The following is a 27,695-nucleotide window of genomic DNA, read 5'->3' as shown; positions in this document are numbered from 1 at the left end:
CTTTTACATATACCATTGGTGATCCAGTATTTCAGTCCTCAGTTCGGCTCTTTCACCAGTGATACTACAATAAGGGGGTGATTTCTGCAAAGGTGGTTTTTAATTAGGAAGATGATTTAAGTGGTCTATAAACGTGTAAAATAAATAAACAAGTATATAATCATGTAGGCCAGTCCACATTACGGGCAGATGTAACAAAAATTGATTTGTCATTATGAAAAGCTGTAGACCTACTAGAAACATATAACATGAAAGATCTGCATTTCATATTTGAATCTGAGCCATACCTAATTTTGAAAACACATTGTGAAAAAAATGAGAGAAAGAGAGAGAGAGAGAGAGAGAGAGAGAGAGAGAGAGAGAGAGAGAGAGAGAGAAATGTGGTCCAACCTTCATTAGGCTGACTATTGTAATGTTTCCCAAAGGCTTTATCCTTGGGGATGTCTGGGTACAGATACTTCAGTGGGTTTTCCGGAACACTCTCTGCCTCGATAACTTTGTAATCCCTCAGGATATCAGGAAATGGCAATGCATTTAAACGACCTTTATTATATGGCTCCACCGAATGAAACCTGACTTCTCCTGCAGTTATATAAAAAAAATGGTGATTAATATTCAGTTAACTCAAGTCACAGTTCTGCTAAGTATGACAAAATGTAGACATCATATGAAGGTAGAGAATACTGGGAGTATGTAAAGACACTGTTTAGAAATGGAATGTATTTAGAACTTAAGTTCTTAGGAAAAATTTGCAGTACAGGAAGATTGAACAGCTACAAGGTTGGTCTCATGATGGTTATATGAGGAGGAAAACTGTACTCTTCAGAATGGCTGAATATAACTTCCAAGTTTGAGTAGGTGGCTAGAATTAGCCATGGCAAATGGGCCATCCTGAGGACAGAGAGGTCAGGGGAAGGAAAATACATATGTAGATTTTCAAGCCTATAGGTGACCTGCAGAAATAGGAACATAAGCACTCATGTAACTCACAAACACTGAAGCTAATGTATACACAGATCCAGAATGTATGCAGGTATTAAAGTTTCCATGGATCTGGCAGCTGGGTGGGTTACTCAAAATGTGCCCCTCAGTGTTTAGGTGCCAATTATTATACAAGAACTAGTTAAAATCTTGTCTCAACTACTCACAATGAGAACAATTCTTTTCCTGCCATCCTTGTAGGGAGATTGGCAGACTAGGCAGGTCTCATGGTTATTTTCTGATATGACATTCTACATTCCCATGAAACTATTTCCTGCCAGATTAGAATTCCAGAAAGGGACTTTCAGACATCATCTAGTCTGTCTCCTGCCTCTAAGCAGGATCCATTGTGCCTAAAACATTGGACACGTGATATGGTTTGTCTCTAATTTTTTCACTTATCTTCTACAGATTAATGCTTTATGAGTGCCACATTGCTATTTTAACACTTTGTTAACTAAAGAGTGACTAACACACAATATACAGGCCTCTAATATAGTAATTCAGATTACTGTATTTTTATTTGCAATTTTTGACGAGTGAAACACATTCCTTTGGTAGCAATAAAAATTGGACTTGCCATTTTCTGAGTGGTCCACCCAAGTAAAGGTAATGCCTCCTAGGTTGCTTTCACTAAACCTTAGCAAAAATGTTCCAGGCATCTTGTCTTTCAGCAAGACTCGCTCCTTGTCCTTGCTCACAAATCCCATGATATACCTACAAAAAGCAGGTTACAGGTTCACTTTCTATGTTGATTGCTGGCAGTGAGTAAGTCTGAAGGAACTGAGTGCAAGGATAGTCACAGCCATTATGGGAATCCCTATATCCTCATCTTGCCTTCTAGATAAAGGAAATGAAAGCATTTTGATCTTGTTAGATCAGAACATTTTCACTTCCCATTTCTCCAGCCTCTGGAAACTAGATTGTTTGAATTGTACAAGCTAGAAGCACTGATTTGGATTTGATTAATGTAAGTTTGGCTGGTCAGAGAAGACTTACACTTCTAGCACAGCCTTTCTGAATTAAAAAAAAACCCAAAAAACAAACAAACTACATATTTCTTTCAAGCCAAGTGCTAAATATTGCAAGGCTTGCATCACTTACATTAGCCGGCAACACAGCTATTGTTTTTCAGCGTACTCGCAAGACTGAGGATAACCAAAGGATTTTACAGCCAGGTCCTTGCTTTAGACTTTCCTATTGTTAAGTACTACGCTATAACATCAGAGATTCATCAAGACCCCTGAGGCAGGCCTTCGGGCCAAAACACGGCCGTGTCGGGTCGTATTTTAGACATTCCCAATAAAGACTTCTTTGTTATCCTCCTTGGATCCACCTCACTGTTTTCTTTCTACTGCTCACGGTTTTGTGAGGATTGTTCCTCCTTTGTGGTTGTTTCGTTATAACTGACTGCCCCAGATTTGATGAAATCACAACAAGCTTTGGCTCCTGGTGATTTATCATCTACACTTGAAATCTATAGAGTTTTTTTTTTGTACATTACAAATTAATAATCCTTCTAAGTTATCAGTTTTAGCTCATTTTATTTTCCTTCTCAGTTGGTTCACTCTAACCCAGTAAGGTGTTTTAGAATACCCTCTGTTAAAATGCCCTGGTGAACTTCCACCCTGGCTAGGGATTTTTCCATGCCAGCTTAGTGACCTGGAACTATCTCTTCAAATGTTCGTAGTGTGATTGATCTGATGGATTTGTGTACAACTCTGAAAACTCATTTCAGTTAGCTTTTATGGGAAGCTCAAGACATTTTTAGTATATTAGGTTTGGGTCCAATATTGTTTTGAAGATATGCACTATGTTTTATGTATTGTTATTATTATGTATGCTTGCCATTTGGATATCAGTTTATTTATGAGATGTGTCTGTTTTGATTGTACCTCACTCAGGTCTCCTTTTATCAAGCTGCGCTAGCAGTTCCCACATGGCAAAGTCGACAACGCCCATTTCATTTCTTTTATTTACTCACATTGCCTGCCCATCTTTAGTATGTTGACTAAAGATGGGCAGGTAATGTGAATAAATTAAAGAAATGAAATGTCCTACTGTGGGTTGGAAATGAGTTAAAAGATAGAAAAGCGAGAGTGAATGGTCAATTTCTCGATGGAGAAAGGTGATCAATGGAGTATCCCAGGGATCTACTTTTTGGGATCTAGATAGGTACTTTTGTTCTGGGTTGGTTATTTGGAAACAGAATACTGGGCTTGAAGGAACTTTGGCCTGACCCAGCATGGAAATTCTTATGATCTTAAGTGAAACTTCCTGGCCAAGTGTGTATCTATGTTTCGAGAGATGTCATCAGTGGAAGCCTTGAGTCTAAAACCAGGTGTCCTGGATTAAATGACAAATTCAACTCCTACAACCCCATGCTGTGAGTTAAAATGCTTTCTTGACCCTCAATGCATTTAGCACTGGCTATGGAAACTAACAACAACAACAACAAAGCAAACAAAAAACCTGGCAAGACCGCACAATTTTCTGAGTCTCTTATACTAATATATACCTGTCCTATGTGTATGCACTGTTCTGTACTGTTTCACTCAACTAACAATAAAGGGCCTGACACTGAAAGGATGGGACAGCTGTACATTTTTCCAGCTCTGGGTTGTGTGTCACTATAAGGGAGATTCTGTCTGTGGCTTTTTTTCTTTGTACTATAGCAGATTTTCCCTGGGTGTTTTGAGGGAGGAGGCAATATTCTTGGAGATTACTTTGGGGTTGTAGCCTTTCTGTTCGAAGGATGCAGTCAAGATTTCAAGGTGTCTGTCTCTGTCTCCTGGGTCAGAGCAGATACGGCGGTACCTTGTGGCTTGGCTGTAAATAATGGATCTTTTTGTATGTGAAGGGTGGAAGCTGGAGTTGTGGAGGCAGTTTTAGTGGGTGCAGTGCACTTCAGGCAGGCGGACCCAGGCCCACCCCCCCCTACCTGTTACACTTGTGGTGGTAAATTTGAGCCCTTCAAAACACACTACAAACCCACTGTACCCACATGTAGGTGCTCCCCTTCACCCCTTAGGGCTATGGTAGTGCTGTACAGTTGTGGGGAATGGGTTTTGGGGAGCTCAGCACCCAAGGTAAGGGAGCTATGCACCTGGGAGCAATTTATGAAGTCCACTGCAGTGCCCCCTAGGGTGCCAGGTTGGTGTCCTGGCATGTCAGGGGGACCAGTGCACTATGAATGCTGGCTCCTCCCGTGACCAAATGGCTTGGATTTGGTCGTTTCTGAGATGGGCATCCTCGGTTTCCATTATCGCCGAAAACCGGGGACGACCATCTCTAAGGTCGACCTAAATGCTGAGATTTGGGCGTCCCCGACCATATTATCGAAATGAAAGATGGCTGCCCATCTTGTTTCGATAATATGGGTTTCCCCGCCCCTTCGCCGGGACGACCTGCGAGGATGTCCTCAGGAAAACTTGGGCACCCTGTTCAATTATGCCCCTCTGAGGAGTAGCCTAGTGGTTAGTGCAGTGGACTTTGATCCTGGGGAACTGAGTTCGATTCCCACTGCAGCTCCTTGTGACTCTGGGCAAATCACTTAACCCTCCATTGCCCCTGGTACAAAATAAGTACCTGAATATATGTAGACCACTTTGAATGTAGTTGCAAAAACCTCAGAAAGGCAGTATATCAAGTACCATATCCCTTTCCCTCCTATCTCCATGCATATCTCCCTGTCCCTCATCCACCCGACTCTTCCTGTCTCTCACCTATCCACCCTCACCCTGTTAGACTGTCACTGAAATGCTTTGATGTTTCACTTATATATACTGTCACCTACCAACATTTGCTTATTTCCGATCTGACGAAGAAGGGCAACCTTCAAAAGCTAATCAAGAAATGTATTATGTCCAATAAAAAAGAGGTATAATCTTATTTTCTTTTCCATGTTTTATTTTGTTTTATTTCTATTGATTACCTTTAAATTACGATGAATTTTCAGATGAACAATTAGGGCCTTATTCTATAAAGGTTATGCTCCTAATTTTAAGCTCCTAAAATTTATGCTCCTAAATTACAAGTATACTCTATGCTCCAAAATAGATTCTGCTCGTAATTTAGGAACATAAATTTTAGGAGCGTAAAATTAGGCACATAACTTTTCCAGAATAAGGCCCTTAAAACCTGATATTCAAAACATTTATGTCCCTAACTTTGAGGGTTATGCTCCTAAATTGGCCTCTCTGAAATTTTACTAAGCTGAGTGCCTATATTAACACTCAACGGGGTCAATATTCAGTTACAGGCAATTGGATACTATTTAAATTGACTTACCCTTCAATCCAGAGAGGCAGGAGGTGTTTCTTAATTAGATCAAGTATTGCTTCAAGCCATGCCCAGAAGGGAAAAGACTTTCCTGGTACATGTTCCTGTGTTTACCCACAAAGAAGAATAGGTGCAATTTAATAGAGAAGTCACGCTACAGTATACTTTCAATTCCAAAAAAAGGAAAGACATCCTCTGCATTAGGAAACGGGGGGAAAAAATCCCCCATTTATTCAATCCAGATGTTTGTGGTCTGGAGGAATCACTTCTTCAAATGATAACACTAAGTTTTGGGTGTTTATGCTTATATGATTTCTTTAAATCAGAATATTTTAATTCTTGGGAAAATATATGTGATGGGATTGGATAAGCTTTGTCTGAACGTTTTTTCTTTTTGGCTTACTTCACTATTTCTGCTCTCTTAGCAAATTACTTTTTTTGGAGGTCTGATATGTGCTTCCTGTGTTTCAGATTTAGGATATAACAGCCTCACCCCAGTGACTGATATCCTTGGTAGGATATGAGGAGAACACTCTCTGTCTCCCACCATTCACAGCCATCTGGGACTCATTCAACCAGGTCACAGTGGAAGCTCTTGAAAATTTTCTGAAAGGTCTATGGCCAAAACCTGCCCTCTTGACCCCTGCCAAGCAAAGATACTACAGCGAACAAGCACAGGCCTCATTGAAGGGGCCACAAAAACTGTTAACTCCTCTCTTGTGGAAGGGCAGTTGCCAACAACACTAAAAAGAATTATGGTGCACCAGCTACTGAAAAAGAGTTCCCTCGACCAGGACAAGCTTGAAAATTACCAACCAGTCTCTAACATTCCTTTTGTGGCAAAATTTATAGAACAGACAGCCTGAATTCAATTTAACGATTGGCTAAATGAAAGTAATTGGCTAGACCCAAGTCAGTCTGGCTTCAGACCTGGGTACAGAAGAGAGACAGTTCTTCTATTCCTTCTCGATGATCTGCACAGAAATCGTGATGGGGATCTGCCTCAATACTAGTGTTGCTGGATTTTTCAGCAGCCTTCAACACTGTGGCTCATAATATCATGCTTACGAGGCTGGCAGAAACAGGTATCAGTGGCACGGTATTTACATGGTTCAAATCCTATTTATCAGACAGACAACAATCAGTTCTGTTCAACAACAGCACATCATTACATTGGGAACTGAACTTTGGGGTGCCACAGGGATCCATGCTGTCTCTCATTTTAATATCTTCCTCAAGCCTCTGCCTGAGCTGCTTCGGTCAACTGGCACAAAATTCTATATCTATGCTGATGATGTGCAACTACTCATGCCCATTGAACCAAATCTACCCACAGCTTTGAATAAACTGACTACTTGTCTAACTGCAACACAGGAATGGGCAAAGAATAACAAACTCTGCCTGAACCCAAGCAAAACAGAGATTCTTTGGGTACCTAACACAAGTGGACAAATACCTGACTTCAAAATACCTTTTGGGAAGTATGAACTCCCCTTAAAATCACAGGTCAGGAATCTTGGGATATTGTTGGCCTTCTCACTCACTTTGATCCCACAAATTCAAACAACCTTTAAAAATTGTCTCTATCACCTGCGAAAACTATGAAATCTCTCTCCGTATATTGAAAAACAGAGTCTGATCACAGCGGTCCATGCCATGATAACATCAAGACAAGACAACTGTAATGCCCTGTACACTGGTCAAACATCAGCTCCAACTAATTCAGAATGCTGCAGCCCAACTGAAAGAAGGCTGTAAGCAGCATGACCACATCATACCCGTCCTGCAAAATCTACACTGGCTACCAGTACCTTACAGGACTAAATTTAAAAAACTGTGTTTGATTTTCAAGGTTCTCAGACAAAATGGGCCAGAGTTCTTAAAGAATAAGTTAGATCTCTACATACCTTTGAGTTCCTTTGAAGGAGCATCATTATCTGTACCCTCATGAAAAGAAATTGTACAATGTGATACCCGCCAGCGAGCCTTCTCCTGAGTAGCCCCCACACTTTGGCACTTACTCCCAGAGGGGCTATGTCTAAATCACGACTACCTCTACTTCAGGAAGCAGGTGAAAACCTGGCTTTTCTCACAAGACTTTAATACATGTGGTGACTGACTATATACTCACTCCGGATCTGGACTAACTTGCTGCACACTCTGTAACTTAGACCAGTTTAGTGGCGTAGTCAGAGATGGTATTTTGGGTGGGCACACCATTCCCCCATGCTTTCTGCCCCCACTCCTGCCCCTGTACTTGCACCAGCAACCCCCAACAAATCAAATAAATACCTGAGCTGACAGGGATCCCCAAGACCTGTCAGCTGGAATAGGTCCTCCGGTGGCCAGAACAGGTCATTCCCCTACTTTCTGCAGCTGGTGGAACTGTCCACACCCTGCTGCTGCTGCACCAGCTTCTCCCCTCCTAGACATGAGCATGCACGGTGGGGGGGGGGGGGGGGGGGAGGGGGCATGGGGCACATGTGGACAGTGCCAACAGCTGCAGCAAGTAGGGGAATGACCTGTTCTCTTTCAGCTAGTGGGGCTTGGGGACCCCTGCCAGCCATAACAAAGGTGCCAGAACTTTGGGTAAGCCCGAGCCCATCCAGTCATCTGAGGGGGTTAAAAAAAGTCATAAAAACAATAACAGACTTAACAAAACAAATACCTACAACATTAAACTAATACAGCATCTAATCCCTCTCTTATTTCAAGCAAAGGCCTTAGAAAACAGCAAGGTTTTCATTTGCTTCTTATATAGAGCTAGGGAAGAAATTTGACACATTACAGGAGGAAGGGCATTCCATAAGCGAGGGCCAACAACAAAAAAAGCATGAGCCTGAACTTCTTCCAGGTGAACTTGACAGAACAAAGGAACATCCAACAATCCCTGATCCTGAGACCTCAAAGCCCTCTGAGGACAATATGCCCATTGCTCGCAAGCCTTGTACCATCATCAAAAGGTGCCCTAAATACCAATATCAGAATCTTAAATTCAATATGCCACACAACAGGCAAACAGTGCAATTGTACCAACTGAGGGGTTATATGCTTCTCCCTACTAACACCCATAAGCAACCATGCTGCAGAGTTCTGTGACACCTGCAAGGCCTGCAACGTTGAACGCGGAAGACCACACAAAAGGGCATTGCAGTAATCAAAATGGGGCAGCACATAACTCTGCAGCATGGAGTGAAAATTCTCCACAGAAAGAAACTTCTGAAGTCTTGATACCAAACATAATTTAAAAAAAAAGCCTCTGCCATCTCAGCAACCTGCTGCTTAAAAGACAACGTGGAATCTAAAATAACGCCAAAACTATGAATCAAAGTCAATACAGGAATAAAAACAGAATCCAACTGAAAACCAGAAAATGGACACTGCTCACCAGACCAAGCAAGCCATAATTTAAAGCAAACCAATTCTTACCCATCCAATCCTGTATCCACCAGAAATAAGTCTGCACCAACTCAAAACCATCCTCAACCACAGGGGCTACAGTAAAATAAAACTGCAAATCATCCACATAAAGATGATAACTGACCCTCGTATCAGCCAACAGCTTACACACCAGAAGCATAAACAAATTATACAACAATGACAAACATAAGCCCTGCGGAACACCAAAGGACATCACCATCCACTGAGAAACAGAAGTTTGTTGGAAAGTACAATCCACCAAAAAGGATTGAAATCAAGCAAGAACTTTTCCAGCAATTCCAAATGAATGAAATCACTTGAGCTGCAGTCCATGTCTAACGGTGTTAAACACCGCAGCTACGTCTAATGAAACTAACAATACTTTTTACCCTGTGCAAAACTGAGATGAATCTCATGTAACATTGCTAACAAAAGGTGTCTCTATATTATGTTTAGAATAAAAACCAAATTGGCACAGATCTAACAAGGCACGCTGGTCAACAAAATCAGTTAATTGAGAGAACACCAATTTCTCCATCACTTTTGCAAAAAGCCCCAAGTTAGAGATAGGACGAAAACTTTCAACCTTATCAACACACAAGAAAGGTTTCTTTAACAGAGGGCAGACAACCGCCTTCTTCAAAAACCCAGGAACCACACCTTCTTCAAACATTCTATTAACCAAAAAAGCCATGGAATCAGATATTTCAGTCCTCAAAGCCTTTAACACCGCTGTTGAAAACATGTTCAAAGAACTGGTAGAACTACCTACTGCCTGAACCACTTGCACCACCTGCTGAGAATCAACAAGCAGAAACTGGAACACAACTCCAGACTCTCCATTTCCGCCCTGGCTTTCACCCCTCTGAAAAGCTGGGCATAAACTATGATGAATTGACTGATTGCTACCTTAACATTATACCTCTCCCACTCTTTCCTTGCTTATCCTTTTCCTATTGAATACATGTAGTTTCTTTTCATTCTCAGTACTAATATTTTATATTTGTGAACTGCTCAGATAGTTTGCTCGAGTGGTGTATCAAAACCTAAATAAACTTGAAACTTGATATATTTGTAATGTGTCTTTCAGTCACTTCAAAATAACATATTATATATGAAAAACATTGGGGAAAGGGGGATGACACGTACATATACAGAAGGCAGTGTCCAAACACCTCACCTCGTTTAGGACATTACAGCACTATGTTTATGGGCTCATTATCTATCAAAATAAACAAACAAAAATTATCCAAAAAACATCATAAGGTGGCAGAAGGCCAGTTTTCTCTCAAAAATGCCCATGATGCCAATTTTAAACACCCCGATTTTAGTTGTTTTTTATCTCCAGAGTTCATCTAAATTTCAAGGGAGTGTGTTGGGACTGTGTTTTGGGTGGGACATGGGTAGCACCAAACGTTTTTCTGTAATAATGAATCCAAACAAAAATGTCTAGGGCCAAAATTAAGACTTTTTGGCTAGACATGTTTGAATCATGACTAAGTGACCAAAAGGTGCCCTGATCAATTGACCACTATTTATTTATTTATTTATTTTATTGCATTTGTACCCCACATTTTCCCACCTATTTGCGGGCTCAGTGTGGCTTACAATACATTGTAAATAATGGAAATGCAATTTGTTACAATCAGTTATGGATTACATTGTGAGAAGTTAAGCGAGACAAAGTCGAGGTGTCGTTAGGGAATAGGACAAGGAAAGAGACAACGGGAAATTGGTAGGGTGATAGAAGGATTAAGGCATAACCCCCCCCCCTTACTCCCCCAGTGGTTGCAGACCCCCTCCCATCCCATAAGATATGACACTCACAGTACATACTAGGCTTTATGACAGCTTCAGATAGGATGGGCATTCTTGATAGAGTAGCAGGCAGGTCCCAGGAGTAGCCTAGTGGTCAGTGCAGTGAACTGCAGAGAAGGGGACCCAGGCCCATATCCCACTCTAAGTGGTACACTTGTGGTGGAACGTGTGAGCCCTCCAAAAATCACTAAATACCTACTGTACCTACATATAGGTGACACTTGCAACCTTGAGGGCTATTGTAGAGGTGTACAGTGAGGTTCAGTAGGGTTTTCTCTGTTCCTGGAGGGCTCACCATACAATATAAGGTAGTTATGGTGAGATGTGTTCTTGGGACCTTTTATGTTAAGTCCACTGCAGTGCCCCCTAGACTGCTCTACTGCCCTGCTGGGATGTTTATGTGGCAAGTCTACTAAGAATGATGGCCCCCAGACATCACAATGGCTGCTTTTTGGGCATTTTTCTCTTGGAAATCTTTTTTTCAAAATGATCCCAAAAGTAAAATGCACAGAGCACAAAACGACTAGAAAAAGGCAATCTTTGAACCAAAAGTATAGACATTTTTCCGGTTTGAAAATAGCTATGTTTGCCACCTGGTTTTGGACGTTTTTAGCAAAACATCCAAAACAAGACTTAGCCATGTTATCAAAATGCCCCTCCACATCTTATACCTGTAAAGTGCTCATAAATGAAAAAGCCGTGTGGGCGAATATTTAAACTCCGTGATCAGTATTTGTTTTAAACGTCAGACACGGCATTTAAATTATTCACAGTTATTCAGCTGCATTATCCAGACTGTGATACTGAATATCCGTGCAGAGCAAGCCATTCCACAAGTTAACTGGATAGCAGCGATATCTGGATAGCTAATTGGGCAAAGTCAGGATGGCAATTTCACTGGTCTAACTTTATGCAAGTAGTTATCTGGATAGTGGTCACTGTTTTCCAGATAACTATTGGCCTCACCCATATACACAACCCTGGCACTATCCAGATAGTGCAGAGGCAATCTGTAAGGAAATTAGTTCTGGTTCCAAAAATTGCCTTAAGAAGGCAAATAATAAGCTAGATAGAGCCCATTTGTGCCTATTCATAATATTTGCACGGATTCAAATACACCAGGATGAAGAATAAAGCTGCTTCTGCTGTAGGAAGTGAATGTGAAGCAAAAGTCTAAACATGCTGAACTCAGAGCTACTGAAAGAACTCTGGGATAAAGTTATTAAAAAGTAAATACTGGAGGGAAACTATTAAAAAAAACCCTCCAATGTGTTTTGAATATCTCTCGGAGCACTGTTAGATTCAGCACTGTACAGTGGAAACATTTGGAATCACCAAAATACTGGCAAAATCAAGTTGTGCCCCCCAAGGTCTGCAGCCATGAGTTAAGGAAATTGCTGAGGAATGTCTCTGTGAAGCCTAAAATTACTTTTAAAAAACTACAAAGTGCTCTGGCTGAGACTGGGGAACATGTCCACTGTTCAGGATTTTCAAAATTAATCCACAAACATGATCAATATGGGAGTACAGCAAGAAGGAAACCACTGCTGAAGAAAAGCCATATCCACTCCTACCCTAGCTGAGATAATATTTAACCATCTCTCTGACCTCATGTGTAACTTTCTTTAAGTCAGTCACCTTACTTTCTAATTCTTCTTACTCTCTTACCTATCTATATGTTACATCTTTGCTTTACCTTCACTATCAATTAAAATGTTCTATTACATATTGTGTTGACATTTTAAGTAGTATACTATGCCATACTTTGTATTGTTATTTGAATATTTTTACTGCTGTATTTGCCTATTACTCGTGTTTGATCTATTCTTAATGTACACCACCTTCAGTGAATTCCTTCAAAAAGGCGGTAGATAAATCCTAATAAATAAATAAATATGATATGCAAGGACACACTTAGGGGACATGGACACATGCGGGAGAAGGTTTTGTGATCCAATGAAACCAAAGTGGAACAATTTGGTCTTCATGGGGGTAATTTTATGCTGGTCGGTATTCAAAACGATTCAACTGGCCAGAAACGGCTGCTGACCAGTTAAAATCGCTTGTTTGGGGCTATCCTCTAATTTTCAACTGCATGTAATGACTATCATTTTCAACTGCATGTAACGACTATATCATAACAACACTGTAAGCCACATTGAGCCTGCAAAAAGGTGGGAAAATGTGGGGTACAAATGCAATAAATAATAATTTAAGTGGTTATTGACACTGAAAATTTGTGATTAGAACCTAAGTGAAAGCCAGCTATTTTGGGGGCATTCTGGAGGTGGAGTCGGCACTTGGCCAGCCAGGGTAACCGCATAAATGAGATAACAAAAAACATAGTCTTATCTTTATGTGGCAACCCATGGCTGGTTAAGTTCTGACTATCCACTTAAGTGGCCATGTGTTAGCCAGTGCCATATAAACCGGATACTCAATGCTGAAGCCCAGTCATAGCCCAGCATTGAATATCTGGGAATAATGACAGCAGCGGTCAGCAAAATGCTCACTGCATAATGTTTTTACACGCGTATGTGGGCACATATGCTGGTGAAAGGCCTTTCACAGAATACCAACAGGCTTAAATGTACACATTTTCTCAAGACGGTGTGCACTTTGCTGGTAGACATAGCCAGGGTTGTGGTCTGGGGGGAGTGGGGGCAGAGTTCATAAATATGTGCATTGATTGTAAAATAAAATGTGCTCTCGTGCCTGCATCCAGCTGTGATTTCTACCGGATACACTAACACTTTATAAAGAAGCAAAACTTCCCCACATAATCACATCTCAGTGTAAAGAGCATCTTTGAAACATTCGTGTACTCAGTGAGTTACAGATTTCTAATCTTGTTTCCCCTATTTCAAGACTTTTCAAATCCTGTTCTGGTGACCTGACAGCCAGTTTGGTTTTCAAGTTATCTACAGTGAATAAAATGGAATATATATTTGCTTATACTGAAGCTCCAGGGTAGGCAAATTTATTTCATGTCCATTCATTGTGTCCTGAAAAACCAAATGGCAGTTGGGTCACCCGGACAGGATTTGGAAGCCCTATTTATAAATCCCCATCCCAACTCAGTCCACCAACTGCAGTGATTGCGCTTGGTTTGGGGCCACTAATGCAGCTTCCTCAAGAACTATTTAGCATTGGTGCTAAAGTCTGACTGCTAGGTGTTACTATTAATCAATGGCTCTGCGCTCCCATGGGCTGTGAATTTTCCCTTTGCAGCATCTCTAGCCCCAGCCAGTCCAGGGAGCAAGAGTCTGGCCTGGGGATAAAAATTCTTCACATGGCAGAGCACTAGGGGCGGACGGATCATTCGGGCTCTTGGGGGCCCATATGCTCTGTCCGGTTGGCCGCCACCACTGCAGCACATTGCCACCCTCCACGGTCCTACCTTGAAGGGCCTGGTGGTCTAGTGGCTTCTTCAGGGGCAGGAAAGAATCCCACTCTTTCATGCCCGCTCCCGCTACTCTGCATGGTGGCACCAGCACTGCCGAGACCCACAAGACTACTGTGGTAAGTCTCGGCAGCCATACAGAGTAGTGGCAGTGGGCAGGAAAGAGTGGGATTCTTTTCTGCCCCCGAAGAAGCCACTAGACCACCAGGCCTTTCAAGGTAGTATGGGGAAGGGTGGTTGAAGTGCAGTGGGGGGGGGGGGGGCGGTGGCGCAGCGGTGTGGCAGTAGGCAGTGGCCGGGGGCCCCAATGACCCTTACTGCTTGGGGGCCCCAACCACTGTCAGGCCACCCCTACAGTGCACAACATTGAAATCTGCTAGACCCAGTCCTTTACATATCTATATTTAATTTTAAAAATGATTGAATATACTGGAAACTGAAAAATCTATTTAAAATTTAATTTGAAGCTCTGAAAAGTGAATGTTTTGTATATTTCTTTTGAAGACAGAAGAATGGATCACTGTTTTCATACAGACAAGAGATGGAGAGGTATCAGGAAACAGGCGATGGCCAATTTTTTCTGCTTACCTTACAGAATCGACCCCAAGACACCTGGCAATCACTGTAACTGACTTGCACACCTAATAAAAAAAGAAGAAAGTATTTGGGTCAGGACAGTTTGAACTGTATAGGAGTCTGACTCTAAAGGGGAACACACCCTAATGTAGAGTAGCTTAACTGCCTGAATTAACCCCCTAATTCTATAAAAGTCACCAAGTATTGCGTGTGCAAGGCACGTGACTTATTTGTGCACACAATTTAATTGAATGAGCCAATTAGTGACAATAACTGGCTTTTGAACAAGTAGTTATTGGCACTAATTGAAATCAATTAACATGTATGTGTGTAAATTTAGGCACATGATCTGTGCCTAAATTTTATACACATCCTAGACAAGGATTTTTGGAAATGGGAGGGTCTTAGGCATTTCAGGATGGAGCATGAGTGTAGATTCCAGTAACGTACACAATGATAGAATTTGCTGTTTTTTTGTTGGTGCAAATGGATGTTGGTGCAAATGGATGTGTCTAAATTTATGTGCAACCCCTGTGCTTAAGCAATATTCTATAAACCGTGCCTAACTTTAGGCACGGCTTATAGACTAGCACTTAAGCGGTTTTTTTGGCACTGATTTTTTAGGTGGGATTTATAGAATTCACCCCTATATGTAAATCTGTTTCATGTATTTTCATAGGAGATGTCCTGAAAACCTGACTGGCTAAGTGTGTCCTGAGGACTGGGATGAGAACCCCTGGCCTAGACTAGTAGGACGGGACCCATGTGAAATCATTAAAGCTATTAGAAATAATCAAGTGCTATAAAATGGAAAGCCACCTTTCTCAGTCATTCTTTTAATGGTAATGGTGCTTACAGTCTGCCAACTCACATATACAGGTTCAAAGTGGATAACATAAATTTGGGAAAAATCTATGTAAAATACAAACCTAGTAAAGGATTTAAAAAAACAAAAACAAATAGGCCTTCAATTGTTTACAGAATAACAAATAAGAAGGAATCATCCTGAATTTGGCAGGCAAAGAACACCAAGCTGAAATTGCTTGGTAAGGAAACAAAATTGATAAAGATTTGTTTATATTTTACTCTGGCAAAAGATAGAAAATAAATAAGACAAGAATCTCTCTAGCTCTTGAAGAAGAAAAAGACAATGGAAAACAAAGAGAATAGGTATCCCAGATATGTGCCTTTAAACATCTTATAAACCCAACAAGATAATTTAAAAATAATATGAGCCTTAATGGGCGACCAATGAAGTTTTATCAGTGGGTGTAATATGATCTGACCTCCTTTGTCTTAAGATCATTTTAGCTGCTATGTTCTGTATCACTTGCAATCTAGAAATCAGCTTAGCTGAGAGAAGACAATATAGACCTTTACAGTAATCTAGTTTAGAAAGAACTACTGCCTGAACTAAGATTTAAAAAATGCTTTTCCTCAGAGCACATTCTTCTAAAACCATGTAATTTATAAAAAGTGGTTTTAATGACTATATCAATATAAGTGAAGAAAATGCAATCTGTTAGCAATTGGAGATTGTGCATTTTCTGATGCCGACTCCCCTCCTGTTGGGGTCGAAAGAAACAAACAACTAGGTGGACTGTCTGAAGGGCTTTGTTCGCTCCACGTAAAAGGCCAATGCTCTCTTGCAGTCCAAGTTATGCAAACTGCTTTCGCCAGGGCGGGTATGAGGACGGGGAAAAATGTTGGCAAGACGACTGGTTCAGATGGAACTCTGACACCACCTTTAGCAGGAACTTAGGGTGAGTGCAGAGGACTACTCTGTTGTGATGAAACTTTATATAAGGTGCATGCAGTACTAAGGCCTGAAGCTCACTGACCCTATGAGCTGAAGTAACAGCCACCAAGAAAATGACCTTCCAGGTCAAGTAGTTCAGATGGCAGGAATTCATTGGCTCAAAAGGAGCTTTCATCAGCTGGGTGAGAACAACGTTGAGTTCCCATGCCACTGGTGGACGTTTGACCGGGGGCTTTGACAAAAGCAAACCTCTCATAAAGCGAACTACTAAAGGCTGTCCAGAGATAGGCTTACCTTCTACACGGCAATGATAAGCACTAATCGCACTATGGTGAACTCTTACGGAGTTGGTCTTGAGACCAGACTCTGATAAGTGTAGAAGGTATTTAAGCAGGGTCTGTTTAGGACAAGAAAAAGGATCTAGGGCCTTGCTGTCACACCAGACGGCAAACATCCTCCATTTGAAAGAGTAACACCTTTTTGTGGAATCTTTCCTGGAAGCAGGCAAGACTCGGGAGACACCCTCTGAAAGACCCAAGGAGGCGAATTCTATGCTCTCAACATCCAGGCCATGAGAGCCAGAGACTGGAGGTTGGGATGTAGAAGCGACCCCTCGTTCTGGGTGATGAGGGTCAGAAAACACTCCAATCTCCACGGTTCTTTGGAGGACAACTCCAGAAGAAGAGGGAACCAAATCTGACGCGGCCAGGAGGGCGCAATAAGGGTCATGGTTCTGCAGTCTTGCTTGAGTTTCAGCAAAGTCTTCCCTACTAGAGGTATGGGAGGATATGCATACAGAAGGCCTGTCCCTCAGTGCAGGAGAAAGGCATCTGACGCTAGTCTGTCGTGGGCCTGAAGCCTAGAACAGAACTGAGGGACTTTGTGATTGATTTGAGTGGCAAAAAGATCCACCGAGGGGGTGCCCCAAGCTCGGAAGATCTTGCGGGCTGCTCCCATGTTCAGTGACCACTCGTGAGGTTGCACTACTCTGCTCAGCCTGTCGGCCAGACTGTTGTTTACGCCTGCCAGATAAGTGGCTTGCAGAAACATGCCGTGACGGTGCGCCCAAAGCCACATCTGTATGGTTTCCTGACACAGAGGGCGAGATCCGGTGCCTCCCTGCTTGTTGGTGTAGTACATCATAACCTGATTGTCTGTTTGAATGAAGATAATTTGGTTGGACAGCCAATCTCTGAAAGCCTTTAGAGCATTCCAGATCGCTCGCAGTTCCAGGAGGTTGATCTGAAGACCTTTTTCCTGAAAGGACCAAGCTCCTTGAGTGTGAAGTCCATCTACATGAGCTCCCCACCTCAGGGGGGATGCATCCATCATCAGCACTTTTTGTGGCTGAGGAATTTGGAATGGACATCCCAAGATCAAATTGGATCAAAACATCCACCACCGAAGGGAATTCCGAAAGTTGGTGGGCAGTTGGATTACATCCTCTAGAGCCCCCACAGTTTGATACCACTGGGAAGCTAGGGTCCGTTGAGCTGATCTCATGTGTAGACATGCTATGGGAGTTACATGAACTGTGGAGGCCATGAATGTATATGTGTCCCAGAAGTCTCAACATCTGCTGAGCCGTGATCTGTTGAGACGCTCGAACCATGGACAGCACGGACAGGAGGTTGTCTGCCATTGCGTCGGGAAGATAAGCGTGAGCTGTGTTTGTGTTCAACTGAGCTCCAATGAATTCCAACTTTTGTACTGGGGTGAGATGGAACTTGGAATAATTGATCACGAAGCCCAGTAGCTCTAGCACCTGAATAGTCATTCACATGGACTGTAGAGCGCCTGCCTCTGAGGTGCTCTTCACCAGCCAATCGTCGAGATAAGGGAACACATGCACTCCCAGTCTGCATAGTGATGCTGGTACTATAGCCAGACATTTTGTGAACACTCTGGGCGCAGATGCCAGACCAAAAGGCAATACACGGTACTGAAAGTGCTGAGTTCCCAGCCGAAATCGAAGATACTTCCTGTGAGCTGGAAGTATCGAGATGTGTGTGTAAGCATCCTTTAAGTCCAGAGAGCATAGCCAATCGTTCTCTTGAATCATGGGAAGAAGGGTGCCCAGGGAAACCATCCTGAACTTTTCTCAAACAAGGAATTTGTTCAGGCCCCTTAGATCTAGGATGGGATGCATCCCCTCTGTCTTTTTCTGCACAAGGAAGTACCTGGAATAGAATCTCAGCCCTTCTTCCCCTGGTGGAACGGGTTCGACCGCTCGGGCCTTTAGAAGGGCGGAGAGTTCCTCTGAAAGTACTTGTTTGTGCTGGGAACTGTATGAATGAGCTCCCAGTGGGCAATTTGGAGGTTTGGATTCCAGATTGAGGGTGTATCCTAACCGGACTATTTGAAGAACCCACCAGTCGGAGGTTATAAGAGGCCACCTTTGGTGAAAAAATATTAACCTCCCTCCAACCGGCAAGTCGTCCGGTACGGAAACTTTGATTGAGGCTATGCTTAACTGAAGTCAGTCAAAAGTCCATCCCCTGCTTTTGCTGGGGAGCAGAATGGGCCTTAGACGTACGCTGTTGACAAGAATGAGCGCGCTGGGGTTGAGCCTGGGCAGGCTGCCAAGAAGCAGGAGTGTACCTACACCTAGGATAGGAGTAGGGAGCACTCCTCTTCCTCCCAAAATACTTCCTAGATGAGGAGGTTGTAGCAGAAGGCGCCCGGTGGGAGAGAAAATCCATGGCATCATTATGTTTCTTGATCTGATCAACAAGATCCTCTTCTTTTTCACCAAAAAGGTTGTGCCCCGGCAAGGAACATCTGCCATTCGCTGCTGGACTGAATGATCCAGGTCAGAGACACGCAGCCATGAGAGTCTGTGCATCACTATACCCTGAGCAGCGATCCTGGATGCTACATCAAAAGTGTCAAACGTACCCCTGGCCAGGAACTTTCGACATGCCTTCTGCTGCCTGACCACCTGGTGAAAAGGCTCGGCCAACTCCGTAAGGAGTGCATCAACCAAGCTAGACAAGTGAACGCTCGTGAAGAGCTGGTATGACTGAATCTTGGCGGTGAGCATTGTGGCCTGATACGTTTTCCTCCCAAAACAATCAAGAGTTCTAGCTTCTCTGCCTGGGGGCACCAAAGCATAATCTCTAGTACTCCTGGCTCTCTTGAGGGCGGAGTCCACCACCATAGAATTGTGGGGTAACTGGGACCTCATCAATCCAGGTTCACCATGGATCCGATACTGGGATTCAGCTTTCTTCGGGACCACAGGGCCAGATAGAGGGGCTGACCAGTTTTGCATAAGGACTTCCTTCAGTACCTTATGCAGAGGAACAGTTACAGCCTCTTTAGGTAGAGAAGAATAATCCAGGACCTCAAGCATCTCAGCCCTGGGCTCATCCTCAACCTCCACAGGGAAGGGAATAGCCACAGCCATTTCCCGGACAAAAGGGGAAAAAGAAAGACTCTCCGGTGGAGATAGTCTCCTCTCTGGTGGAGGGGAAGGTTCAGAGGGAATCCCAAAGGAGTCATCTGAGGAGAAGTACCTGGGATCTTCCTGACTCCCACGAATGCTCCTGCTCAGTATCGGTTAAAACCTGAGTTAAGGTACTTCGACACTGAACCTGCCTCGATGCCGAGAAACAATGTCCTAGATGGTGATGTAGAGAGGCCAACGCCCAATCTGACTGTGGCGAAGCTCCCTCCACCAACGTCGAAGGGGAGTCGACCTGGGTGGCAGCCGATGCCGACACTGCAGGTGGCACCGTGGTCGGAGACCTCACCGCAGGAGAAGGGCCAGACACCGCTGCAGCAGACGTTACAGAAGGCGCAAGCACCCCCGACACCGAAGCTGACTGACGCAGCAGTCCCTCCAGATGTTCTAGAAACAAGGCCCGGATACGCTCGTTGAGAGCCGCCATCGGAGAAGGCTGCGGGGTCGGTGGAACAGACAGTGTCAGAATCTGTGGAGGTTCGGGAGCAGGTATCGAGCTGCTAGGAGACCGACGCATTGGCACCTCCTGTATAGAGGGGGAGCGATCCTCTTGGCGCTGACGCTTCTTGGGTGCCGACTCTTTCGACGCCCCGGAGCTCCCGGTACCGTGCGACGAAGGAGAATGATGATGATGCTTCTTTGCCTTCGCTCGATGCTTGTCATCGAGACTCCTCGGTACCGATGAGGAAGACGTGAAATCCTCATGTCTCCTCGGGGCTGGGTCCGACGAAGGTCAGTCCCGGAGGGCCTGCATAACAGGAGGCCTCGAGGCAGGTGAAGACCCACTCGACGCCTCACTGCTCACAGTGTGAGTTGGTCTCTCAGCAGCCATTACCTCTGCTCCCGACAGCTTCAGCGAAATCAAAAGACGCGATTGTGCCTGTTAGGAGAAAAAAGGGCACAGAAAAGAAGGGAATAACCCAACCGCGTGGCCTAAGCCGGCTGCGTCAAAAACAAAGGAAACTTTAAAAGGGGGCAAAAGTAAAAGAAACTACAGAAATTTTTTTTTTTAACCGTAGAATTTAAATAAAATTAAGTAAAATAAAGCGAAAAGCCAAAAAACTCGTGAAGACTCTTTCCTGGGCCTGAGAGAACTGCAGAAAAACTCTATTGCACCTCAACATGGAGAAAAGAAAACTGAAGAGACACGCTCACGCGACTGGTGGAAAGTCGTCCGTGCATGCACAGTGCGTGCGGTTCGCACGCCAGAAGGCGCTGGCACAACTTTTTATTTTTGCTGGGAGAAAAATTGCCGTTTCCTTGGCCGACGCGGACGTCGACCCACATGTGAGAAGAAGCAGCTTGCTTGTCCTCAGAGAATGCATGATACAGCATTTTGTAGTAACACTGGCTTTGACCAATAACAGATGTTCTCCTTTAATCAAGGTATGTTGTCAGCTTTTAATGTAAACCCATCAGGGGGAGAATTCATTGGGAATATTATACCCCACTCGATCTAGCCAGAGTAACTTAGTTTTGTCTCTATTAAGTTTGAACCCATTTTGTGATATATCCTGAATCGGTATCAACAAAATCATATTATCAGTATATGAAAAAAATTTAACATCACAAGAAAAAAATTGATAACAAAAAGATGTCATATATACATTAAATAATACAGAGAACAGTGGAGAGCCCTGAGGAATCAAATCAAACTAGCCATATTTCTGTCAGTGACTCTGTAGCTTGGACTAATTAATTAGCATATTGAAAGGGGCTTTCCAGCAAACTCGGTGCCAAATATATTCTGAATAGTTGGCAGTCAGATCCCGTTTATTGTGGAGCTCCTGAAAACTAACTGATTGTAGGGTCCCCAGCATGAGTTTGGGAAGCCCTGATGCACCTCCCTTTGTAAGTTGAGGGGCTCAGCTTCAGAGGCTGCAGTGAATGTCATTCACTGACTGCAGTATCTGGACTAGTTCTTGGCATGGAACCAGCAGCAGCTGGGAGACCAGGCTCTTGGGATCATGCTCTCTTGCATGCAACAAAAATTAGGGATATGCATTCATTTGAAATTGCATTTCCCATGTCATTTTGCATTTTGTTTAACCAAAACAACATTTTGGGGGCCCTTCACTAAGCCACGGTAGTGTTTTTAGCTCACAATAGAAATCAGTTGGCGGTAAACTCCGAGATGTCCATACGAATATAATAGGCGTCTCGGCATTTACTGCCAGCTGATTTCTACATTGTCATACCGGGGTACAAATTATATCGTAGTGATAGGGTGGACCGGAATGGGAAAGGAGTAGCACTGTATATTAACGAGAGCCTTGAGTCAAATAGATTGAAAATTCTGCAAGGTGAGCAAACAGACGCAGTCATGTTAAAGGAAATTAATGACGCTAATAAAATAGGCAACACAATAATAATGGGTGATTTTAATTACCTTAATTATGGAATACTAGTAAAAAAGGCCTGTTTCTGACACAAATGAAACGGGCGCTAGCAAGGTTTTCCTCGGAGTGTGTATGTTTGAGAGAGTGTATGTGAGAGTGACTGTGTGTGTGAGAGAGAGAGTGAATGTGCGAGTGTGTGTGTGTGTGAGAGACAGAGAGAGAGTGAGTCTGGGTGCGAGTGTGTCTGTGAGAGAGTGTGTGTGTGAGAATGAGAGTGTGTGCAAGTGTGTATGTGAGACACAGTGTGAGAGAGAGAGAGAGTGTGTTTCACACAGATACAGTGTGTGCGAGAAAGAGAGAGTGTGTGTGTGAGACACAGACTCTCTGTGAGACTGAGTGCATGAGACCAAGAGAGTGTGTGAGTGACTGTGTGACACATAGAGAGTGAATGTGATACAGTGTGAGACATAGAGTGTGTGAGAGACAGTGTGTGAGAGTGAGATAGGGAAAGACATTGACTGTGAGAGAGAGAGTGTGTGAGAGAGAGAGAGTGTGTGTGTGACAGAGATACCTCCCCCCCCTGGTGTCAGGCCCCCCTCCCTCCCTCTCTCTGGTGTCAGGCCCCTCCCCTCTCTCTGGTGTCTGAGCGTTACTCTGCAGGACGCTGAGCTCTGGCTGAGCTTCAAGGAACTGACCAATCCTATTTAATAGAATGCACCTCCAACATTCTGAAGCCGAGAAACCTCGTGTGGTTGGTCACTTCTGCTTGTGACAAACCCAGAAGTACGTGATGTCAATTCAGGAGATTGATACAGAGAGCAGGAATGCCTCAGCCATGCAGTCCGCCTCAGAATGTTGGAGGTGCGTTTTATTATATAGGATGTAGAATATAATCACCACAATCTTTAAAGATTCTACAATGACAAAAGTGTTCAAGGGTGAATATAGACTCCCAATTGTGAAAGATGGTGGAGAAAAAAGACCTCAGTGAAACCGGACACTCCTCTTTTTAAAGGACATGCCTTTTAGTTAGAGAGGGGACCTCTTTAATCATAAGTCTTAAAAAAACTCCACTTAAATTACTTTCACACTGTAATTGCCATAGCACCCTTTCAAACACTTATGGATGAAGACACTACTGCTGAATACAATGTAACGAAAAACCGTTACTTATCTTGGATGGTGAAACAAATGTAGCCTTTTTCCACGTCTCCGTGCAGTTTCAAAAAGTGAGAGCTCAGGAATCACAGCGATAGGCTGTGATGGTCTTTAAAAAGACCGTGATGTAAAGTCCCAACTGGATAGTAAGACAAGCAATGCATTTTTCACAAGATTGCTTGTCTTACTATCCAGTTGGGACTTTACATCACAGTCTTTTTAAAGACCATCACAGCCTATCGCTGTGATTCCTGAACTCTCACTTTTTGAAGCAAGTACACAGACTCCTGATGCAGGCCTTCTGGCCGAAACACAGCGTTGTGTTGAGTCATTTTGATTTTCAATAAACACTTTCACTCAAGATCTTTTGTGGTCCTGTTTCTGGAAACCCTGGTTTTCATTCCCACTCTCCTCTTTGACTTCAGTTTCTTCGCTGTGAAGGGGGAGGGTTTTGAAGCAGCGCCAAGGATTAAGGAGGTAGGCTGGCATGGTGGTACACTACCGCGGGAACCTCAGTAGTGTACCGCCATTCCATTACTTACAGCGCTGTGAGTAATGGCTGTAGGGGGGTCATGAGAGATTGTGGGAAGGATGGAGGGAGCTGTAGAGAGACTGGGGAAGGCTAGGGAGGGGGCATGAGAGAAACTGGATGAAAGCTGGGGAGGGGGCATGAGAGAAACTGGGGAGGGGGCATGAGAGAGGATGGGTGAAAGCTGAGGAGGGGCATGAGAAAGGCTGGGGAGGGGGCATGAGAGAGGCTGGGTGAAAGCTGAGGAGGGGGCATGAGAAAGGCTGGAGGGAGATGGGCTGGACCCTGAGGAGGGGAAGGGAGGCTGGACCCTGTGGAGAGGGCATCAGAGAGGCTGGGTGAAAGCTGTGGATGGAGGCATGAGGGACTGGAGGGAGATGGGCTGGCCCACGAGGAGTAGAAAGGAACAGGGACACAGAAGAGAGTTGCCGGACAAGACAGATGGGGACATAGAGAAGATGAATAGCAGACATGGAGAAAGAAGAAATTGAAATAGAAATAGACAGAAGACCTTGGAAAAGCAAGAAAAAAACAGAGAAAATCAGAAAAAACATGGACAAAATTGAATAGAAAACTAAAATGCTCAAATTACAAAGGTAGAAAAAATTATTTTATTTACTGGACCATGTCAGGTATGGGAAACATGCATCTCAGATATCTTTAATTTCCAGAATGAAGGCATAGGTTGGGTTATTTAACCACAAGTCAGGTTATTTTAATACAGGGAACGGGTTAGATTTGATTACTTGCAGAAATGGGCGGGGACGGGTTAGAATCTAGCAGGGACAGGTGAGATTTCTGTCTCCATGCAACTCTCTAGTTCACTGCTAAAATCAAAAGAAGTGAGCAACACAAAAATGAGAATGCTACATAGAGAAAAAAGTCTGCCCACTGCTACTTCCAGATTCACTGATTCGATTTCTGTATGTCTAGAGAATGGGCAGCACCCCCTTCAAACTTAGATCACTCTCTGGAAAGTCCCTCTTCTTAAACATACTTCATCAAAATTACCCTTATGTAGTCTTATGGAATTCACATACATTTAATTCTCAAGGAGAATAATCCAACTAGGGAGCTGTGGGTGAGGAGGTACAGGTTTTTTTTTTTATTTGCCTGACTCTCCCCTGCCTCCAAGTATAAAAAGTGTTTTGCTGCCCCTGTTCTGTTGCTTAAAATTGTATGAGAAAGGACTGTACGGAAGTATGAGGATGCTTGTATAAAACTGCCAGGGCAAGTTTCTGTTTCAGCTCCATCTTGGAGCTCAATGAAATCTATCACCTTAGATGAGGAAATCTAACATGAAACACTAGAAGTAGAGCTGTCTATTCTGGGAAAGGGAGAGTAATGTGATGTGTTCAGATATTAAAGATAGAGGAAAGAAACCTAAAATGTAGAAGTATGTCACCTGTATGACTTTGGGGAAGGGGGTGCAGAATATATTTTTGATCAAGAAGTGATAATGAAATTGGACTAAGTTACACTAGCCAGAAGTGTAAACAGTTTCTTCTCTACCAGCAGATGATGATATAACCCACTGTAACATGTAAGATTTTCTTGGTTGCTTTTCTTTTTGGAAGCTTAAATTCCTCCTTCTGACTCAGTTGTTTAATCCTATGTTACGTGAGTATATAAGTATTGCCATACTGGGAAAGACCAAAGGTCCATCAAGCCCAGCATCCTGTTTCCAACAGTGGCCAATCCAGGTCACATATACCTGGCAAGATCCCAAAAAAGTACAAAACACTTTATATAATAATAATAATAATACTGCTTATCCCAGAAATAGTGGATTTTCCCCAAGTCCATTTAATAATGGTCTATGGACTTTTCCTTTAGGAAGCCGTCCAAACCTTTTTAAAACTCCGTTAAGCTAACCGCCTTTACCACATTCTCTGGCAACGAATTCCAGAGTTTAATTACATGCTGAGTGAGTTTAGTTACACGTTGTTTTGCTAAATTAGTCTGGTAGTTAAAGCAAAGAGGAGAGGCTTATAGGATAAGTGCCATCCACTTTCACATCTCATCTAATTTCATTTATTTATCATTTATTTATTTGCTATACCGTCTCCTTCGTGCCCGAGTCAAAGCGGTTAACATACATTTTAAAAACAATAATTAAAAACAGAGAAAGGAAAGTCATAAGTTAAAGGAAAGATCTACACATACACACCATAAGATATAGACAAGATCATTCATACAGAATAAAATAAACTGCAGGAACTGTCACTAATTGCCCCCAGGCACGAACATCTCCGGTATAAGATCAGTATTTATCAAATGCCAGCTGAAATAAATAGGTCTTCAGTGCAGACCGAAATGAAGTATAGGACATATCTAGTTTGAGGTACTGGCATTCCAAAGTGCTGGGGCTAAAAGAAAAAGACAAAAAAAAAAGCACTTGATCTGGTCGATTCCCGCTTTGCGTTACAGGGGTGAGAATAACTAATCTGTTATCACTCAAACAGCATATTGTACATTGTACAGTGTAAGAAATATTCAAGATTGCTAAATAGTCAGGCTTTTTATTGTAAAGAATTTTATGTGTTGGAATCAGAATTAGTTTCTATTTCTTTTTATTCACAAATCTTCAAGGTGAATCCCAATAAAACATCCATAATAAAATCAACAAACCATACGTACATCTGGAATAAAGAACTCATAAGTCCATCCTCTAATTACCCCATCCCCTCTCACCCAGTTTCCCGCATGTAATCTGTCCACTTAAAAATAAATATTATGAACATCAGCTATCTAATGTCAATCTATACTTACCGACACTGCATATTATGAACTGTCAAGTGTTCTTGCAAATAAATAGGCTTTTAACTGCTTCCTGTAAGCATCTTAATCTCTACCAGAATAGCATGCTTGGCAAGTTGTTTTTGTTAGCTTGGCCTGTTTATTGGTGGAAGCATTACTTTTATTTTACTTAAAAAGCAATTAAACTAGGGTTCATAGAGTTTCAAAAGATCACATAAATAGTTTGGGACTTTTTCCTGCAAGTACACAATGGACCAAGATACTAAATTTAAAACAAGATTTACTGAGCCACTGGGAACCAATGAAGGGATTCTAACTTTCAAAACATACTCCTGGTGTCAGACATATTATCTACTCAGGGGCCCTTTTACTAAAACGTGTAAGCGTCTACATGTGCCCAACGCGTGGCAAAATGGAGTTACTGCCCAGCTACTGCGTGGCTCTTGAGGTAATTTCATTTTTGGCACATGTCCAATACGCACGTCTAAAAAAAATTTATTTTCGGATGCGCGTATCGGAAGTGCGCCAAATGGCATTTGATGCACATAGGTCATTACCGCACAGTTACCGTGTGAGTCTTTACCACTAGGTCAATGGCTGGCAGTAAGGTCTCAGACCCAAAATAGGCGCACACCAATTTTCATTTTGCCACACATCCATTTTCGGCAAAAAATTAAAAAAGGCAGTTTTTACAGGTGTGCTGAAAAATGATTCTGCGCAAGCCAAAAACACGTGTCTACACTACCACAGGCCATTTTTCAGCGCGCCTTTGTAAAAGGACCCCATAGAGATTAAAGTTGCCCATAATCACTTCAACAATGGTCATGCAGTCCAGGGCTGTTGTCAGAGGACTAGATTGCTTCCTGCAATGGTCATATCCAGTTTGTGTTCTTACCCATAAGCTTCTCTGCCAGCATATTTAGTTGGTCAGAATTCAGTCCACGGCCAACATACGAGGAAAACTGCCAGCTCAGTATTTCCAGGAGTTGACTTAGAGGGGCTGCAGATGGATTACTGAAGAAATTCAAATTCTGCAAGAAAAATTACATACATATCATTAGCATGATAGTTAAAGATGCAGGAAGCCTTAATCTACAGAATTCCAAAATTTGGGATGTGCAGTCTGCAGGAATACTGATTCAAAAACACTTTGGCAACAAAAGAAGTAGGGTAAGCTGGCTCTTTCATAAGTACATAAGTACATA

At 42.9% G+C, this 27,695-nt stretch overlaps 1 protein-coding gene across 2 annotated transcripts in view; it reads right to left on the bottom strand.

Annotated features, from left to right (window-relative positions):
* STAT4 (signal transducer and activator of transcription 4) overlaps positions 1-27,695 on the bottom strand; it is a 227,136-nt gene that overhangs the window by 11,335 nt on the left and 188,106 nt on the right. For both annotated transcript variants that reach the window (XM_030210264.1, XM_030210265.1), the window contains 5 exons: positions 27,386-27,521; positions 14,492-14,544; positions 5,272-5,366; positions 1,562-1,698; positions 391-582 (listed from right to left, as the gene is read on the bottom strand). In XM_030210264.1, the coding sequence (XP_030066124.1) occupies positions 391-582; positions 1,562-1,698; positions 5,272-5,366; positions 14,492-14,544; positions 27,386-27,521 (613 nt within the window). The remainder of the gene's footprint in view (positions 1-390; positions 583-1,561; positions 1,699-5,271; positions 5,367-14,491; positions 14,545-27,385; positions 27,522-27,695) is intronic.

The sequence above is a fragment of the Microcaecilia unicolor genome, chromosome 7 (assembly GCF_901765095.1).
Source record: "Microcaecilia unicolor chromosome 7, aMicUni1.1, whole genome shotgun sequence".
In the NCBI taxonomy this organism is placed as follows: domain Eukaryota; kingdom Metazoa; phylum Chordata; class Amphibia; order Gymnophiona; family Siphonopidae; genus Microcaecilia; species Microcaecilia unicolor.
This window is presented reverse-complemented; position numbering and strand designations above follow the sequence as displayed.